This window comes from Zonotrichia leucophrys, chromosome 3 (assembly GCF_028769735.1).
Source record: "Zonotrichia leucophrys gambelii isolate GWCS_2022_RI chromosome 3, RI_Zleu_2.0, whole genome shotgun sequence".
NCBI classification, from domain to species: domain Eukaryota; kingdom Metazoa; phylum Chordata; class Aves; order Passeriformes; family Passerellidae; genus Zonotrichia; species Zonotrichia leucophrys.
The window spans coordinates 85,584,228-85,604,971 of record NC_088172.1 but is presented as its reverse complement, the minus strand read 5'-3'; the positions used below and the strand labels follow the sequence as shown (position 1 = coordinate 85,604,971).

Below are 20,744 nucleotides of genomic sequence, written 5' to 3'. Positions count from 1 at the left end.
CCAGAGAAGTGTATTTTGCTGACCTCATTAATCTCAGTGTACTGAAATGGAGAGATTATACTGTGACCTCTGTCCCCATCCAGTGGTCTGTGTTAACTAGCTTAATGTTGTTTACATGAAGAAAGAAAGCCACAGTGGAACAAAATGTCTTATGTCTGAGAGTAGTTCTTGTTCAGTCAGCAGTCCACAAGCATGAAACAGTGAATGTTCGAACATGATTTTAAACAAATTTTCTAAGTATACTTGCTGCATTATTTTTCTATACTCTAAAGGGCAGCAACATGAACACTGTTGGTCACTTTTTCCTTTTTTATTTTTATAAATATGCAAATAACCTCAAGCTCAATGTTAATGTGGGTCATTGTTTGATAAGGATAACAATTAACTGGTAAGACTGCATAGTAGTTTTCAGAGGGAGAACATTTTCAAGCCTAGCTTGGAATGGAACCCATTTTGAGAGGTTAATGAGAAGGTTACTGATCCTTTGTGTCTTATGTCTAATAGTTCTTTAAAAAAATTAGTTTTATTTCCAATAGATGTAAGCTACAGTCTGTGTTTTAATACTTTCTCTGTGTAGCAGCTAAATTAGCTTCTGAGGAATGCAGGAAAATATGATGAAGTACTCAGATGGGTTGTTACTATTATACTCTAAAAATTTATTCTCATCTTTTTTTGGTTATTATTGACTTTATTTGATAAAGTTATTTATACAGGAAACTCTCTAAGCATACATATTTCCCAGATGTTGTTTGGCCAGCTCAATAGCTCAGGATGTGCTGAAGCATACTGGGCTGGAGGCATGAAGATTACAAATTAGGAAGGCAGAATCTCAATCTTAGGAAGGCAGAAACACTAGTGCACAAAGAAGTGCAAACATTCTAAGATGGGAGGCAGAACAAATAATGTTACTACTACCCAGGCACCTCTTTGGGAAGTAATGTGGGGAGAAAGGAAAACAATGTTCTCCGTCATCTGTTACAATCTCAGCACATGTTTATTTCTGACAAAAGAGGCATTGAGTTTGAGCTCTCTGTCTTTTAATTCCCAGCCTTTCATAAGAAAAAAACTTGAGATATTGTTTAAATGAGAAGGATAAGTTTTAAAAATCAAAACACATTTCTTTGATTATGATTCAGGAATCAAAATACTTCATTCAACTCTACTATCCATCTTCAATAGCAAAACAAAACCATTCCGCCTTCCAAATGACATTTGAGCCACAGAAAATACTGCAACACAGAAAAATAATATAAAAATATTAGAACATTGGATCAGCTCAATTGGATTCACCAGCTCCTTTATAACAGTATGTGCTTTGTTCATAGCCCACACCTTATTCCAGCCCACCCCACCCCACCATTACAGTGTCAGTCTCATTGGCAATCTTATCCTACAGTCTTTTTCTGTAAAAGCTGATAATTTTGCTTAAGTTGCAGCCAAGCAACTAAATTGTGATGGTGGTATTTAATTTTTAAAGTGAGTTTAATCCTTAAATTCTCTGTGAGATGAACTCCTGAGCGACACTCAAACATGAAAAATGCTTTAAGCATTGTGAATTGATTCATCAAGACGAGTTTGGAATGATTTTGAAGGAGACAAGAAAATTTTTTGTGAAGAATAAGTAGCCTGATGGTTCTGTTAAACACAGCAAGAGTGTGCTCTCTTTACTGTGTAGCTGCAATTGCAAAAAGGTTTTATTTGTATAATTGTCATATGCACAGACATTATTTTCATTGCTCTTCTCAGCTTTGTCTCTGTCATGCTTGTCTTTTGATATCTTACAGAGACTTGACCTGAATTAATGAATGCACATTTCTTTAATCATTATTACAAATTAATACAATACTTTTATAGCATCCTAAACTACTGAGTGATTCTGTGCTTTCACCTGGAGAGTTCTGTACATGAAGCTGTGTGAATCCAGATTTGTTGCTATCTAATGAAAGGCTCTCAGGAATTTCAAGGGCTATAAATGGGTAAAATCTTTAATTGCATCCTTATATTGACAGGAGAAGTATGCTGCCCTAATGAAGAGGAGAACAGAGTTTCAGTTGGAATTGGTGATTCCTGCTGCCAGGGAATTCCTTACTCCACATCAGGCAATCAAATCTGCTGTGGTGGATCCCTGCATGACAGTTTCAATCAGCAGTGCTGCGGTGGAAGGGTCATAAGCATGGACTCAGTCTGTTGTGGTGATGAAAAGGAAGGGACTGCATACAGACCTCTCACAGGTAAGTGATAAGTCCTCAAGAAAAAAAGCTCTTCATCTTTCTAAATCTCTTGTGACACCAGCCATTCAGAAGTGACACACTCAAGTCTGTGTGCCAATTTGTTAAAATGTTGTTGCACTTTAGTCACCTATTTTGCTGTACTCCAAAATGCTGAGCTTGCAGTAACCTTCTTTGCCTTTGTGCAAAAGCTGCAGGGGCTCAAGAAACCAGACAGTTCAAAAGAAGTGAATGATCTTTCCTTTTGCAAGTCAGGAAAGAGTGCCCTCAGTGAAGTTAGATTGACCACCTTGTGCCACCATGTATCCCAGTGCAGGGATTTTTCCATTTGCTCTGGAAATGTGGAGTTAGTCACCTGGAAACTGAAGATTGTAATGGTGTCTGCTTGGTGGTCTATGTCACTCTCTTGTGTTCATCCCTCACATGGGGCTGTACCCGCTGTAGTTTAAAATTAACAAAAAAATTAATCCCCAGCACTGCTCACTGGCTCATCTGGTGTATCCCATTAATTTCTTGGAAATTATAGGAAATTACTCCATCATTTAGAGGTACAATCCAAGCCCTACTTCCTTATAAAACACTTTGCGACTATCTGAGGACAGACATTGGAGGCATTATTAGAAAACCTATTCAGATATTTTCATGTGTCTTTTCTTTTATTAGACAAATTATATTCCATCAGCCTTAGGCTTTCTCAGCCTGACAAAAAGACTTCAGAAACTGTTGTGGTGTGAAAAGGGAGTCTGATTTCAAAATAAAGAAATAATGAAGGTTTAGTACCCAGCTTTGCTTGGTGTAAAAAGCTGAGTGATGGTGTGTGCCAGTTTGAGCCTCTTAGTTGTACAACCAAGAATCTTAACATGTAACTAAGAATCCAGATCTGAAGGCTGATCTCCTCCTTTCTCCAAAAAACAAGCTCTGTCTTCAGCTAATTTTTTGTATTCCCTGGATCCTTCGGTGGTTCTGGTAGTAGGAGCACCCTCGTTGGGTGCTGACTGTCTGGATGAGGTAATGAGATGAGTATTGCCATGGTTTCTGTGCTTTCCATGCCATCCTTCCCTTCCACTGGCAACTCCTGGTGTGAGCTGTGAGCAGCACTGCTTGCATGATTTTAGCTGCCTCTCATTGTGATCCCTAATTGTGCTTGATCTACAGCATGCATGCTCTCAATACCAGCTCTGAGCAAGGCCCTCCCGCATAGCCCTGCATTGTGTGGCTGCCACAAGACAGGGCTGGCTCATAAAACATCTCTTTATGTACTTTATTACTTAAACTCTTTTATTTGCCTGCAGGAGCCCTTTAACAAAATCACATTGAATTGACTTTCTCACACCAAATCAAATCTCTCTGGTCCCAGTTCAGTTGTCTTTGTCAATATGTATTTTATAAATGGAGTGAATTAACAGATGCTGTTGGAACAGAACTGCTGGGGTAGCGTTTATGTTTTTACTGCTCTCTCTGGGCAGATGAGTTGTGTAGGAGTGTAATACAGGTATCTTGGGATGAAAGTTATGTTCTTCATTTCAGTATATATGTATTCTTAACAGGTTTTTTTTTCCCTTAAATAGAGATATTTAAAAAACCTTTATATCTCTCTTTTAAAAATGTGTTTAGCCTATAGCGCTCAATCATTTACACTATTTTTCCCAAGAATGGGTCAGGATGACATTTTTTTGGCCATTGAAAAAGAAAACAGTGGCTCTTTTCATTGCTCATGGGTTTTCTGTGAGGACTTTATGCTGTGAGCCAGCACACAGCTGAACACAAATACAGGTTGGAAAGATGAATTAGCATCACAGTTGAAAAGAGATCGTATTCTTTTGCATTAAGCATAGAATAGATTGTGGTTTCTTATCATATCATATAGATCATGCTCAATTGGTTTTTGCTTAATTTCTTGGAGTAATTCAGCCTTGCTAAATACATCACGAAAATGCACAAGCCAGGCATAAAAATCTACCTGCTTCCTATCCTAATTATTGTAATTATTCTAATGGAAAAAATGCTCTTACACAAAAACATAATTTACTTATCATTGGCAAATGGATAAGTAGAATTTTGCAAGAATATGGTAATTGGAAGGCTGATCTCATTGTCTGGAAGGAGAAGAGGTAACGGGGTGGTTTTATGCAAAAGCTGAATTGCTTCTGAAGCACTGTTTTGCACTTGGCAATGAATGCCATAGCTAAAAATCTAGTGAAAATTTAAAGCTTTTTTTTGAGAGCTTTAAGTCCTTCCAAAAAAAACATAAGAGAAAAACTTGTTTACTAAAAGTGGAAGCCCTGTACACAATCTCATTTTGTTGCATGTCCGATTCAAAATCAATGTCTTTTTGCTGAATCTAGATCCAGGTTTGCACTGAACATTGGTTTAAGAGCTTGAATCATACAACTTTTTCACTTGCCATTACATACCTTTTTCAGAGAGTCTACCTTGCAAAAAGAGATTTTTCATCCATCCTACATTACTTTTTTTCTCTTTATTTATTAATTTCTCTTTTCTTAGGTTCCCTTTTCAGCCCCTCGTTGGCCTTATTTAGTGGGGTGACCATAGAGACATCTACTGGCAAAGGCTGGCATTGGTGAACAGGCACATCCTGAGCCCCACTGCTGCAGTGTGATTATCCAAAGTTCTCTATTTCTGGCTATAAAGGATAATGTCAGCTAAAACCACTCTTGGATTTTCACTCTCACTATCTTTTCTTTTTTTTTTTTTTCCTTTTAATGCTGCTGTACTGACATCCCAGACTCATGAAAGATGATGCTTTCTACTGTTGTGGTTCCTGATCTGTAATAGTTGCAATACCCACATGTAAGCCAAGGATTTTTGGAGTAGTTTGCAATGCACACTGGCTCTGTATTTTGTTGATCCTCTATTCTGGCTCCAAAGGCTAAGCCTTTTAATACTCATTTTTTCCCTTTTGAAAGCATTGGTTTTGCAGATTTACTAAATTAGTAATTCATCACTCATCTAGGTTTATAAATTTTTTTCAGTTTCTGGGGATGAACATGAAATAGTTGTTGACAGAAATCAGTGTTAGCAGGAAGTGTCTTTTCCAGCCCATGGATTTTCTTTTTGCTATTGTGCATTGCGTGCCTATGAAACAAATATATAAAATATGACACACACATTCCAACTGAGTTACAAACAAATAGTTTACATTTTGATGTTTTACTGAATTCAGCAAGGGTTTATAGGAATTCCTGGATCCTTAGGCAATTGAATAAAGCAATTTTTAGAAGGAAAATCAATCCATCAATATTACATGGTCCTATTTTGTTTTTCTTGGAGCATATTTAAAATTGTACATTTGAGGTGTCAAGGTTCAGGAGTCAAGTGCTACATGTGATAAATTAAGGAAAGGTCAGGGGCTATGCAATGCAGTTTCAGAAGATTGTCTACCTCTGCCTTTGCAGCTCATTCATGCTGAAGTGATGCACTCTGGGAATTACTACCAAACTCTGCTCTGCAACATCTGCTCTCCCTAAGTGAGTTAGTGCACGTCAGACATCTTTATGTCAGAATATTGCAGTGATGGATGCAGTCTTCAGAAAATGCTGCATAAAAATCTGGTGTGCCGTTCTGGCCATTAAGTGAAATTACTATTTAAATTAATGGCGCTGTCACAGTTTATCTGTGCAAAGAATGAACGCTGATTAGGGTATTAAGTAATTAGCAATTTATCACACTGGAACAAGGTTGATAATAATTAAAGAAGTAATGGTTTACCAAAGAAACTAGAAAGGGAGTCACTTCTTGTTATGTGAGTGAAATCTTGGCTGAAAAATTTAATTCAGTTAAACAAAGATGAGGTTCACAGTGAAAGAATACAGCTTTGTTTGTTTCAATAGAAAAACAGTTCATTATCAAAATTTTAGTTTGCCTGTCAGAAATCCCTTGGGGCTGTCTGAGTTGCTTATTAGTATTGAATTGAGTCATTTTCTGTATTAATTCTCTCTTTAAAAGTGGTAGAATCCTAGGACAATTTGGAAAAAGGGTGTGAATAAGAGGAAATATTTTACTTCTTGAAGAGCTGGTGCTCACAGTTTGATTGCTGTGAATAGAACCAGCCCTGATAAAAGGTAAAGTATGCAAGTAACATCACCATTTTTAGCCATTCCGGTGATTGGAATGATATGTTGTGAATGCTTTAGCAGGATCACACCTTTAAAGATTAGTTTTCATTATCTATGACTTCTAAGAGAGATTTGCCGCAATAAATAGCAGTGAAAAAAGTGCCCACTCTTGCACGTGTTTTAAATGCCAACAGAAATGACGCAAACACAAACTACGTTGTAGATGTAAGAGTATATCACAGCCTGGTTTTTGTGTGATATCTTGCTAGTTCAATTAGTAATAACATTTATTTAATTGCTAGTTATAGAGGAGTTTGTAGTGTTTGTTTCTGAGTTAAAACTTACCCCTTTCTTTAGATGGTGTTGGGTTCAACACTGGTATTTCATGTGAATATGTGGAAAATTGCAGTGGTTATGATGAGCTTTCCTTTTAAAAACGGAATTATTAAAACCAGAAAAAAATAGTGGAATTAAGTTCGGCAGCTTATTAATTCCATTGTAGAAATGCAAATTACATATAGATATTAACTTCTTGAGTGATAATTCTCTGTGTAAGATGACTGAAGCTTCACTGTGAGTATTTTCCAAGTGACCCATTCCATTCTAGGTACCTGACATGGAAACCTACTTTAAAATATAAAATACTTGCATTCTACAGGAAATTTTCATCAACAATCCATCTCCAGCCTGTTGTGGCCAGTACACTGGTGTGGCATTTCATAGCAAAGTTCTTTACAAAGTTTAGGAGTGATGAGCATTAACTGTAGGGCACCCTGTTTATTTCTCTAATTCTTGATTGTTTTCAACAGGTCTGGAAGTCAGGATGCTTACTTCAGTCACCTCACGTTTGAATTTAATCTCACTTTAGCTAAATCTGCATAATTACAGCTGCTGGTGGGTTTATGCCAAGATATATTGCATTGTGAGCTTTCTCCTTTCTTGTCTATCTATTTACTTAAATTTCATATTCAGCTTTTTTTTGTTGTTTGTTTGTTCATTTCAGGGATGTTCTGTTGTGGGCAAGAGTACGTGAATAAGTCAGATACCATATGCTGCTCAGGTTCCAGTGGTGAGTCCCTAGCACATGTTAGAAAGAATGACCAAGTGCCAGTAAAATGCTGTGAGACTGAACTTATTCCAAAGAGCGAAGAATGCTGTAATGGAGTTGGATATAATCCTTTGAAATATGTTTGCTCTGACAAGATTTCAGCTGGAATGATGATGAAGGTAATTGATAGAAAATCTCTTGGTAGCTCTGATTTGATGATGGAAAGAGAAATACACTGTTCATAACTATTTTTCTAAAATAGGAATATAAAAACTCTTGTGTGCATTATTCATTTTCACATTACATCCATATTAATACCGAATGAGTTTGCCATGATTGATGTTATTGCAATGAATTCTAAAGGAATTAATAATGATTAGCTGCCTCTGTGAAGTGTTGCCCAGCACTTCAGATTAGTACAGTGGCTAAAAGCTGGCATACTAACAAGACTGACATGTATAGCCAGTTTCCATTCTGTGACCACTGTTTCTGATGATGTTCATTAAGTGGAAATTAAAATTGGATGGCCAGTTCTGAAGTATAAAAATGCTGTAACATTTCAGTTTGAGGAGGCAGTAGGACATGATTCCCCAAGCTCCTAAAAAATCCACAAAAACCCCAAAAATAAAAATAAAGCAATTGACATTTTCTTGATGGACTTAATCCTGATCCAACAGAAAACCAGTGGCCATTTTGGCATAAATTTCAGAAGTACTAGTATAGACCCTTTCCTGCCTAATGAATTATATAGTTTATTCTCATTTTATTTTGATGTCAGAGTAAACTAAACACCATAAAGGCCAATTTGGTCTTTTCCAAGAGTGCCCAGGGACTGGAAGGATCAGCATGAGACAATTTTGCTTGCAACTCCATGTTGAATTCAATGGAAATCTTCAAGAATTAGCATCTTGGTGTTAGGCATATGCTGTAAAAATGTTCTCAATTATTGTATATGTGTATAATATATATGTATATGCTTTTTATAAAATTGTATTTATATTTATCATAAGAGAGAGAGAGAAAGTGAAGGAGAAAAAAGAACATTGGATATTGTGAATTCTACAATAGGGAAATCAGAAAGATATTATGGAATTTACCAATTATATAAGAAAAGTAAAACAGACTCCATCCTGCCACATGCAGGTGTTCCTATGTCCTTGTTGTTCATCTGCTAAGTTAATACAGAAATATTTCTTACATCTTTGCCTTTTCATGTCAAGGTTTTCATGTAATTTCATTTTCGGACTGAATCATTTTCTCCTAGAGAAAATCCAGGCGTTGTGATGAGTCAGCTGCAGTTCCTCAATGCATTGTATTAGTAGCTCGTGCAAGGGAAAAATGGCTGAGAACAGGTTAATGAATTCTGGTAGATAACACACCAGATCCCTGCCCTAGGTATAAAGTATAAACAAAGGAAGTGCTTTGTATTTCACTTACCCACAGTAGAAAAGAGATAGCAGTGCTGGCTCTCTGAGATGTATAGATTTACTAACAGCAAAAGGGCTGATTGCCTGACACATTCTGCAGCTACTTTACATGGGAATGCAATCCATCTATATCCTGCATCCTATGTGGATGTCTATCACAACATAATTATTTGTGGAAGGGCCAAATTTGGGAAGTTAAATTAGCTGAAGTTTCTAATCAGCTGAGAAGCTAATTTCAATATTTGAAATAAGGAAGCATTAGGTATAATCTGCTTGGATTTCCTTCTGAAGTTTAGGACCTAATGGGCAGAAATATTTGTTGCAAATTTGGCAGTACATTTCTTTCTGCAGCAACCTATATTTCATGAGAATTATTGCTGTCTAGCTTATGGCTTGGCAAAAATATTATTTCATGAATTTTAATGGAAAGTTGTGGATGCTTAGTGTATATTTCTGTGAATTGTACTTTATGGGTTAAATCTTATATCTTTATGTTTGCAGAGGTCCTCTTATGGCAGCAAAGCTTGTGTTTAGTAGTGATGTGGCAGAAGACATGATTTATATAGCCCATGGATAGAGTTTTCAGCCTCAAAAGCTGCCAAGGACTTGCACAGAGCCCTCTTGTGTACTTGGCAAGCTGTGTGAGGGGCTGGGAATTTGCTACTGATTTGCCACAGGATATTGGCTTTTGCAGGAACAGAATGTTCAAATTCTTGAATAAAATCCTGTTGTCATTGATTCTAGACTCTTCTATTTTCAACAAATCCAGCCATTTGTGCTTCCAGTAATTAAAATTTGTAATGCTTTCATCCAAGGACCCTAAAAAAAAATCTGTTTCTTTTAGAAAGGATTATAGAAACATCAATGATCAAAGACAGTAGACAGGCCAAAGGCTGAAAGGGTCTCACATATACTGGAAATATCAATGTAATCAAAGTGGTGGCATGGTTTTTGTGTTGTATAGAGAAATACTAATGGAAGCATTTGTAGAGAAAGGAAAATGTGGGAAATATATTTAAATTTTCCTGTGTATTCCTTAGGTAAAAGAAGAATGCAAGGCTTATGTCCTTTGCCCTTTATCTATGGAGGAAACAGCACATTGTGGCAAGTGTGACTTTGATCCTAAGGAGAGTATCTGTGCATGGATAAAAGGTTCACAGAGTGCTGCAGAAACAGAGGTAGAGGCAGGTGTGTGTCCAGCAGAAGAGGAGACTGTCTACACAGGAGGTCCAACACAGTATTCATTTACAGGTAAGGAAAAGTGGCAGACCAGACTGGTGATTTGTTAGTGTAGATAATTTGCTCTGGAGAAAAAGATGGCCTGAATGCTATCAGTAGCCCAATTAAACGTGAGGCAGTGTGAAGAGCAACATGGATCTTCTGGAGTGAATCCAGAGGAGGCCATGAAGATGCTCAGAGGCTGGAGCACCTCTGCTGTGCAGACAGGCTGAGACAGCTGGGGTTGTTCAGCCTGGAGAAGAGAAGGGAAGGTTTCAAGGGGACCTTAGAGCACCTTCCTGTACCTAAGGAAGGGTCTGCAAGACTGCCAGGGAGAGACTTTTTACAAGGGCACGTAGTGGTAGGACAAGGAGAATGGCTTTGAGCTAAAAGAGGGCAGGCTTAGATGATATATTAGGAAGAGATTCTTTACTGTGAGGGTGGTGAGGCACTGGAACTGGTTGCCCAGAGATGTTGTGGTTGCCCCATTTCTGGAATTGCTCACGGCCAGGCTGGATGGGTTTTGAACAACCTGATTGAGTGGAAGATGTCTCTGCCCATGGCAGAGGGGGTGGAATTAGAAGGTCTTTAATGTAGCTTCCAACGCAGGCCGTTCTATGATTCTATGAAGCAGAATTCTTTTAAGAAGTAATCTGTGAATCGGGGCGGAGACTTCAGGGATATGCAATGAGCGAAATTCAATGAGTACCTAATGTGTAAACTTGCTTTCAAAAAAGTTGATAAAATAATGGCCCTGTCTAAAGAATACCATCCATTTCTATCTGTAAACTCAGGGGGAAAAAAAAAGTTAATTTGTATTTTAATAAGACTGAGGTGATCCAAATGTAATTTTCTTTTCCTAGATGTGAACCTTGAACCTTTTGTTACATATGAGTACAGGGTGGCTGCTTGGAATAGCTATGGAAGAGGTCTCAGTGAAGTTAGCAGAGCTGTCACTAAGCAAGATGTGCCACAGGGTGTAAGTCCTCCAAAATGGGCCAAAGTAGATAATCGGGAAGACATGATACTGCTCAGCTGGGAGGAGCCACTTCAACCAAATGGTATTGATACATTTTTATAAGTGTTTTTTCTAACATTCCAATGACAGTGTTTCTAAATCAGAAAACATATCTTGATTAACCCCAGTCACTGAAGTACATATATTCCTAAACTCTGCAGGAAGGTTTTGTTGTAGGTTGTTATAATTTTCATTGCAAGTAAGAGGAGTCTTCTTCACAGCAAAAAATTTATTATGTCTTTACAAAGTGCCAAAAAGCCTCTTTTGAGAACAGTTGTAATAATAAGTGTGCAAATATCATCAGAAAATGGCAATCATTCTAAAAATATTCAGGGATTTGTGGGTAGTGCTGGTGGTGCTTACATGTATTTCAGGAAATCTTGCTTATTATTTTCAAACTGTGAGGAAACTTGGTAGTGCTCTCACTAAAAACTGGGATCTACTCAGATGCTGAGGCAGATGCTGAGGAAAGTAGCTGGTAATTGACATTCAGCATTTAATCAGAATTATTATCTGCTACTCTGGCCATGTAGATATTTCATTGCATGTTTTCTGTATGCAGAGTAGGTTATTATTCCATGACACAGGATCCCTCAGCTAACAAAAGGGAAAACTTTCTTTCTGCAATAGGTCCTATTATTCACTACATCATCCTCCGAAACGGAATTGAGCATTTTAGAGGAACAGAGATGAGCTTCACAGACACCAGTGGTGTCCAGCCATACCAAGAGTACTCCTACCAGCTGCGAGCCTGCACTGTGGCTGGTTGCACAGACAGCAGCAAGGTTAGTGAAGTGGGCTTCATGGAAACTGGTGCCAGGATTTGATCAGCCAGTGTGGCAACACTGAAATGCTTTTGGAAAGGTGTAACTTGAAGGCACGCTGATTATTGAGTAAGTGAAAAAAACATCAATGATCTGATTTGGATTCAGCTACTGACAGGTGAATATTTGGAACCCCAGGTTGATAAAGCAAACACAAGAAGAAAGCAGTGTCTCAGTCTTGGCAAAGCTGAAATTGCACTGTAGGAACTGGTGTTTGTTAAAGAGAAAGCTGTACATGGCAGAATAGAGTAAAGAATATTAAAATGCGCCATTTCTAAACCAGGAAATTAAATTTTTGCTTCTCACTAGGAGGTCTATAGCCTCTTCTTCCTTGATATTTCTTAGATATTTGCTTTAGTTATAGTCTAGCAATTCTTTCAACAAACTTCTTACTCTTCCACTCCAGTGGAAAAGCCTCCTTTCACTATATTACTCTTGGCTGGCTTTCTATATCTGCACCTGCTTCAGGCTTTACTGTCCCTTTGTGTGCAACCTGCCTCAGCTTCAGTTTTAAGCAAACAGGATCTCTTACCTCCCTTTCTGAGTTTCATTTCTTTGTGTATCACTTTGAATCACCAATGTTACTATTTAGCCAGCTCTGGTTTTTATTCTGCAAAGTACCGCCTTTATTTATTATTTGCAAAAGCATTTCTCAAGTGACCTCTTTTTCACAATATTATTCTTGCCTCTTTGAAAATGAATTTCTAGGACTACAAGGGTAAGGTCTGTGGGGCAGAGGTGGGGAGTAATGACTATGTTGTGTAATTATTATATCTGTGAGATTAATTTTTTTTTATTTACAGGTTTAAATGTTTTTCTTATTCATGCAAATCTCAGCCAGAAGTCTAAAATAAAAAACACTGATGTAGAGGGGTGAAGAGAGTTGGATAGTCCCCTCTGCCTGCACACAGAGCTGTGGTCTGGAAACTGTAGGCACAGTTGCTGCAACCACTGACCTGATAATAAATCCTACTTATTCCACTTGCCTGTAATTAAGGAGTTTACTGTTGCAACCACTGAAGTCTCCAAGTGGGGACTGATTCCACCAAATGCACTAAGACAATATATTATAGAGGGCACATTTTATATTTACAGCATAATATAAATACTTTTTGGTGGTAATAACAGAAAAAGAAAAGAGAAAACGGTCTGACTCACTTATTAAACCAATGTAATTTGGAAATGCCTCTTCTGTAGCTGATGGTGGAGATGTGTCAATAGAAAATTACCTTTTCCCTTTTTTTTTTTTTTTTGTAGAAAGAACTTAACAAGTGCAAACTTATCCTATCTTTCAAAATCTTTATATTCCTTATGGAAGTATGGAGTTGCAGATAACTACAATAGAGTTCAGATTGCATGGGATATATAGAGGCTTAGCCCCATGTTTACTGGTGCTTAAAATATATGAAATCAGGCAGTTAAAATGCAGAGACACTGACAAACCATATGGAAGAGAGTTATCAAGAGTTTTCAAGCAATACAGTTTTTGTTGTTTCACCCTGTGCCATACACTGCAGCTAAAACGTGGTGAACCTGTTGTGATAAATTGGAGACACAGACTTATGTAATGTATTCAAGGTCAGATTTCATTGTGAAATGGAGGAAAAAAGTAACTACTTCTCCAGCCCCTTGGTAATGATATGCCAGCCCAAACAACATTTTAAAACAAAAGTGACATTCTCATTGATCATGGTATCTGGTGTACAATTACATTAAATTGCTGTTTAATTCATATGTCTCCAGGTAGTTGCAGTCACTGTCCAAGGAGTCCCCGAGAGTGTTCAGCCACCTGAAGTCAGTGCTCTGAACTCCACAGCATTGCATTTAACCTGGGATGCACCCAAGAAACCAAATGGGATCATCAGAGAGTACCAGATCAGTCAGCTGGGGAGAGGACTTATATACATTGATGCTGCAGGCAGAATGCAGCACACAGTGTCAGGTAAGGAGGCAAAGCTCTTTGACAGGCTAATGTCCTGTCCTTAAGATATAAGGCAGTATTAATATATTAAAAATGCCACTTGTCAGTAACTTTGAAATCCCCAGCACTGTCACAGTTTGGAATGCTTTATCATGACTTTACATATCTTAAATTTATTTTTTTCCAATATCTTTCATTTCTAGCTGCTGTTTGTTAAAATATTAATAGATTTAATTTCAAAATTTTAAAATAAATCTGTCCAGCTCGACTGAAGATGCATGCTTTGTAGAGTGCTCAAGGACTTAGATATTCTGTGTAGGCCAGCCATCCCTTCATACAGATTCAACTCTCTTTTTTAACATCACTGATGTGCAGCAATGTGAATGTGTAGCAGTGTAGGATCGGGAAGGATCCAGTACTTTATGTCTGAGATAATAAAAAGGAAAGGAAGACAGAACAGGAAAGATCCCAAATTCTGTTTATTATATTATATATTGCTTATAGCCTTTTTCTAAATACTTGATGAAAGAAGCTTTAATACACGGATTCTGGGGGAAAGTTTGGCTTGGACCTCAAATGTATTATTTTTTATATATTCAATTTTTACTTATTTTTGAATGTTACACTGAGCCAAAATTCCTCTTAGAATTGCTCCTGTTGAACACAGAGCAGGAACGTAAGCATCATGGGATTTTTTTTTTCATTCTTTGACCTCGGGTAGCTCATTAAATTTTTATATCTCACAAATGCATTAATTTTTCCCTAGGTTTTTTGCCCCACAAGTAGGAAATTTCAAGATTCCTCTGTTGTACACACAATATGACAGCCAGCCAAAGAGCAGAATTTGACTTAGGGCACATAAATCCTCTAGAGCATAGGTGGCACTCTCAAATAGCCCTCAAAGCATGAGTCCTGAACAGGGTGGATCCCTCAGTGCTTTAAAAGAGTTTGTCTCTGCTGTAGTCACTCACAGAAGAGCAAGATTGCTGTTCCTCTTTCACAATATCATGCTCAAGTGTGAAATTCATCGATGGTGTATTACTCCTCTCTCCATATTCAGTGCTTCTGGACATGAGATATTAGCCAGAGTCGGTGGTACATGTTTTAGAATTGCTGTGGTAAGTTTACACTGCGAAGAAGGAATATTCCAACAAGGAATGATTTATCGAGCCCATTCAGAAATATTTCTCATGCTCCGCCAAGGCAGTTATATCTCCGTTTTAATGCCAACAATACTTAGCAGTTGAAAGTGAGAGGAAATGAAATTAATTCCTGAGAAACAAGGATCTTTTTTTCTTTTGTGTGCCTGTTCTGTTAAGCCACTGTCCAGTGCAGCCATGTTAAGCCAGGAATGAAATAAGTGATCATTCCTCCCGACAGTCATAATCAAATCTTTTGCTATTTTCTGCAGGAGCTTCCTTGGGTAATAATGTGGAATTCATGAGAGTGATTTAGCAGTGTGGGTAATTATTGCTCTCTAAATTAAAAGAATACTATAAAAGAATCAAATTCACTTCATACATAATCTAAAATGTTTGAACTGTTTGTCTTATTCCCTGTGGATGTATGTTTCGATTTTTCCATTATCCTTGTTTTTTCTTTTTCTTTTTTTTTTTTTTTCCTTTCCAAAACTGCCAGCTTTTCCCTGAGCAACAGTTGAACATTAATGAAGCTGTAGCATTAGTATTTGTGGAGACTTTGAATCTCGGGTCTCGCAAATGGCAGACGTGAAGGCGAGCACCTTGCCACGGCACCATTGTCTTGCTGCTTATTTTTAATTACATCAAAGCTTTGGAAACATGATCCCACAAATGCTTTGTGGGAATAGTGGTGAATGTGCTCATCATGTGAAATCCATAAATTGCTTATAATCCTCTCAAGATGTTAAAAAAAGCATTAAGTAATTGAAGACAGGAAGTCCTCAGTTAATTATTTAGAGGTGTTATCAATGCTTTAAGCAAACTGAAGCATTTTCTGCTATCTCACTGAGTTGAATGCCACTGGGACCTAGGGGCAGCAGCCATCATCTTCTCATATTCTCTAATGCAAACAGCACATGGCAGCTTGTCAATAAAAGACCTTTTTATATCATTTATTACTGAACACTTCCAGTACCCTGTACAGAACAATTTGGATGACAGTTATGGCATTGTTTCACTTTGTGTTACTACTACTTTACAAATGGGCCTGCTAATGCTTTGCAGTGGGGCCAGGCAGAGGGTAAGACTGAGGAAAATAATTAGGGGAATTGTAAAAGAAAGCCAAGAGTGCCCTCTTCAGCAGCAGCAGGTGGGTTTATAGAAAAGGTTTTTCTCAACTCCCCCCTTTTAATACGCCAAAGTTAATATCCGAAGTAAGAGGCTTTATCAACAATTTTTAGGATCATTTTTAGGTCAAAATCAAAGAATATAATGAATGTTTATTTTAGTACAAGAAACAATAGTATGAATGCTTTATGACTGAATAGTTTGAAATTCTTTCATCTGAACATATTCTCCATTTCAGGGCGATGAAATCTGAAGAGATACCAAAGCGTTGTCACTGGTCGGGTCTCTCTCCATATGCAGCACTGAAACATTAATAATATTTATCTGAAGGAAACTCTTGGGGGTGAAGGGGTTGTGGGAGGCTGTGGTCAGCAGTCTGACATCCTCCTGAGCAAAATTCCCACGGCAGGGCCCAGGAGCGTTATCCTGGGAGATAATTACTGACCTTGCTGGAGCCATACCCACAAATGGAGACAAACAGTATCAGAAGAAATTGATTTACCTAATAGAACAATGCATTCTTAAAAAAACCCCACTGTTCCACAGCCTTTTGGCAAATGACAAATGCTGCAAAAATATAATAGACTGCTTAAATTGACCAAAACAAAAAAATTAAAAATTTCCCACAATAATAAACCAAAAAAGGAGGGGAGAAGGATCCTCTAGGGAACAGTCAAGTAGAGACATTAGAGAAGCAAAATGCTGCTTATATTTCAATATTATTTTACTAGTTGTTTTTATGTCAGTCACATACATAGATTTGCACAGAGCTTTCCAAAGCATAAGACAAGGCATCTAATGCAAAGCTTTAATAATCTAGATAAAAATCTGCTGCCTGCGACTGCTCCATATATGGCTAGAATTAAAGGTATCAGAATTTCACCAATAAATTTAGTGAAAGCATGTGCTCTTTTTTTAATACTCATTTTTCTCTTTTAAGTGTAGTTGTAAATGAGTATTGCTTTATTATGCATGTTTCCTTTAAAAGTGAACATGACTCCCTTTAGGGGAATTCAAGTAATTTGTTGCCACAGTAATCTTTTCTATCCTGAAATGTTAAATACTTGGCTTTCCTCCATGCCTCTGCCTCTCTCCAGTCTGCAACTGTCATTTTCTCCCTCCTTACTTTTATACACAGTGTTCAGATGATTTTTCTTCTCTTCCAGTTCACGATTAGGTTACAGCAAGGGCTGTCCCTCTGAGTCATCTCTTTATTTTCTCTCCTTCACATCTTGTTCAATTTGTTAAGCAGCCTGCATGTCTTCCATTCAGTATTTTACCATTCTATGTAATTGCTGCTTCTTTTTTCACTCTATTTGTTTGTAATGTATTTTAATTAAAATATCTTGGTGCTGGATGTAAGCAAGGATTTGTTTATAAACAAAGGTCTTGCAGAGGCTTTTTTGTTGCCACTGAGTTGCATTGTTCTTTAAATAACTCCATTTAAATGCAGGAGCTACATCAAAAGTACACTGTTAGGACCACAAAGCCACATTCTTAAAAATTGACCTGTATAATACCTTTGAATTGACCTGTATAATCCTAATTCAGCCTCCTCCCCACAAACAATCTACATTACACAGCAGTACAGTCATTTGTCCATAGGGTTACTGCCTTGTTCAGTCCACAGTCGGTGCCTCTTCCAGGGAGGAATAAAAGGGAGCTCCTGTATGGAGAACTGCTGCCTCAGCTTTAGCTGTGTTTAGTGGATTAATTCCTTCTGGAAGTCTCAGTGTGGATGGGCCTAATTGTGCTTCTGCCCAGAGCTCCATTCCCTTTCAAGGAGACAGGAACATGGAGCCCAGGGAGGGAGGCAGCTGGGGCAGTGCCAGCCCAGAGGGACAAGCGTGGATCGCTGCGGGGCTGGGGGCATGGACTGCCAAAGGCAGTCTGGCATCCAGGGCTTTCATATTTGTTCCGGCTGTGGTACTGAGGAGGGCACATCTCAGTCTTCCACAGTTTGCCACAACCACCTCTTCTTCATTTTCATTACCTGGACTGAATTTCCTGAGCTCTCAGAGATGCAGCTGAAGGCACCAGCTGTGCTTGGATGTATAAAGTTTTGATAACACCAGGTAGTCTGACAGCCAGGTCCCAGGAATCCCAAATGGCTTCCTGGCAGCTCCAAGGAGATTTTTGGTTCTCTCAGTCTCTTTGAGTCGATATCCTGTTTCTGAGAGAGAAATTCTTCTCTTTTATTTTTTTGGGTTTATGTGGTTTGTTATGGAGTTGGTTGGGGGGATTTTTTCTTTTGGTCCTGTTTTAAGACATTTGGAATGCTCAGCAAGTTGGTGTTAATAAAGCATCTCTATCCTCTAGGAGTGGACGCTGCAAGAAAAAGTCTCAAATTATAATTAATCAAGCTGTAGACCACTTGTTGGAGGCAGTTTTAGAAAGGACTGTGCCACAAAGCCTGTGAACAAAAGAGGATCAGTTTGTATTGTACAATGTCCTGGCAATGGGGTTTCCTAGTTTTTGAGTGTATAGTTTTGCAATTTTAATATTTGCAGAGAGATTTTGTGTATAATTTACTTCTTGTTATACTTTTTGTATCCTTTACGTTCAGGAACAGGAACCTTTATTTAATATATTGTGAGGTGTTAACAAGGGGATCCTTGAAAACCTGAGAAAAGGGTTTTCAATGTTTGTGCCTGGTGATATCTTAAAGATCAATTTTGAGAAATTTCCAAAATAATAGTTTAGCAAAGGTGTTGTGTTGTGGGCTGGGCGGTGCTGTGTGAGGAAGGCTGATCAGCAGTTCAAGCTGAGCTCTACAGTGATCTCACAGTGGTCTGCATCTTTAACAATTTAACTACAAGAAGCCTTTAATAGGTGCACAGAATTGGCTATTCTAAAAGCTCAGCATCTTAGCAAATTGTGAGTGCAATTTTATGAGGATCCCTAAAGTCAAATTCTTAAACCACAGGCAACTTGATGTGAAATCTGAAGTCATCAACACACAGCACAAATATGTTTGAAAATTTTCAAGAAAAAGGCAAAGCAATGTATTCTCATCTCATTCAAGGATGTACAGCATAGAAGATCAGAGCTGAAAAAAAAGTTTTAAAAAAATTACAAGTAACTGAAATTAATATTTAGTAATGAGGGCTTGGTTGTCAGTTCACCTTCTAACTGCTTTGTAGCATTTATTGTAAAGTCTTGTATCAAATAGGGGAAAAATAGAGGGGAAATTAAAAAAAAAATTTGGGAAGGTCGCAGTCCTTGGACTTACTTGCAATATAGTAGAAGGTTTCATGTACGAGTATTTTATTATCTTATTATTGCAAATGTATTAGTAATACATTTTCAAAACATTAAAGGCTATTCAGGTTTTCAAGCCCAAGACTCTAAGCAATTGCACTTTCAGGTGTTTTTCTGCATGGCCAGTGTCATCTAAGTTTTTTGATTTAAAGCTGATTCAGGTGTATGAGGGATATCCATAGATCTATTGCAGCATAAACAGACATTCAGTCTGAATTGTTTTGTTTGGTCTTTTAAATCAGTAGAGGATATATGTCTAAATTAGTGAGAATTCACCATTTCAGTATTGTTCATGTGTAATATAAGAATAGTTCATTCTTTATGTTTGCCAAAAATGCTATAAGTTAACTTTAAGTCCAGTAACTTTCTATGCAGTGATATAATGCTTGGAATGATTGATGTCAACATCTCAGCCTAAACTCTGTTTGCTCTTTTTAGGTCTGCAGCCATACACTAATTACAGCTTTGTGCTTATTGCATGCACATCTGCTGGGTGTGCTTCCAGCCAACCACTTTCAGGTCAAACTTTACAAGCTGCTCCTCATGGTAAGGGAGAAAGTCATTCTTACAGAAGTGCAAAGAGATGGTCATACAGGCTTGTGTTTTCTGGCGGATTAACAAGGTGCACAACTCCACTGCCATCCATCAAGCTATCATGTAGATATTTACACAAGGGAATCTGTCTCTTGGAGTTTTTATATCTTACCACATTCTCTTTACTTCCTGGCACTGCATTTCTACTTTCTTTTTGTGAAAATTTACCCAAATTCATCTCTAAATTCATTAGCTTCATTAACAAAGGATTGGAAGATGAATTTTTTTTAAAGCACAAATGAATATGCAGAGACTACTGGGCATATAAAGGCAGCAGCCTTTGGCCTCTTTCTCCAGTAATCTTTACCTTGTCTACTTGGTTGCATTTGTTATAAGATAAATACAGAAAGTGTGTTAAATTCTGTCATTCTCCCTGGCGGTGCTTTATGCTTTCATTACATTGCTGAAAACAGCAGCACGAGTATGGGAAAAGAAAAAAAAGAACCACCTTTGAGTTTCTGTCATAAAATTAAAATAGTGTCATTTTGATTTTAATAGGGGTATGGGCAAAACCTCATCATATCATAGTCAGCTCAACAGAAGTGGAAATGTACTGGAGTGAACCAGAGGAACCCAATGGACTCATTACTCATTATCGATTATTCCGTGATGGAGAACAGATTTTCCTGGGTGGCAGTACAGACCTGAATTTCACAGATGTTAACCTGCAGCCTAACAGTAGGTAAGGCATGTTAACGAGCACTGGTAACAGGTGAAAGACCTTGAAAAACATAGGTACTTGTGTTAGTGAAATGTACAAAATATAACTTATTGTGAACAAAAGAAAATTCTCTTGAAATATTACTTTATTACTCATAATTGGTGGAACACTTTTACTAGTCTTTCAAACGTTAGAAAGACA

The 20,744-nt window shown here is 37.7% G+C and overlaps 1 protein-coding gene across 1 annotated transcript in view; it reads left to right on the top strand.

Moving 5' to 3' along the window:
* USH2A (usherin) overlaps positions 1–20,744 on the top strand; it is a 374,998-nt gene that overhangs the window by 282,812 nt on the left and 71,442 nt on the right. The window contains exons 50-57 of the mRNA XM_064709111.1: positions 2,010–2,231; positions 7,308–7,531; positions 9,820–10,030; positions 10,861–11,058; positions 11,646–11,800; positions 13,583–13,781; positions 19,727–19,834; positions 20,381–20,564. Of these exons, the coding sequence (XP_064565181.1) occupies positions 2,010–2,231; positions 7,308–7,531; positions 9,820–10,030; positions 10,861–11,058; positions 11,646–11,800; positions 13,583–13,781; positions 19,727–19,834; positions 20,381–20,564 (1,501 nt within the window). The remainder of the gene's footprint in view (positions 1–2,009; positions 2,232–7,307; positions 7,532–9,819; positions 10,031–10,860; positions 11,059–11,645; positions 11,801–13,582; positions 13,782–19,726; positions 19,835–20,380; positions 20,565–20,744) is intronic.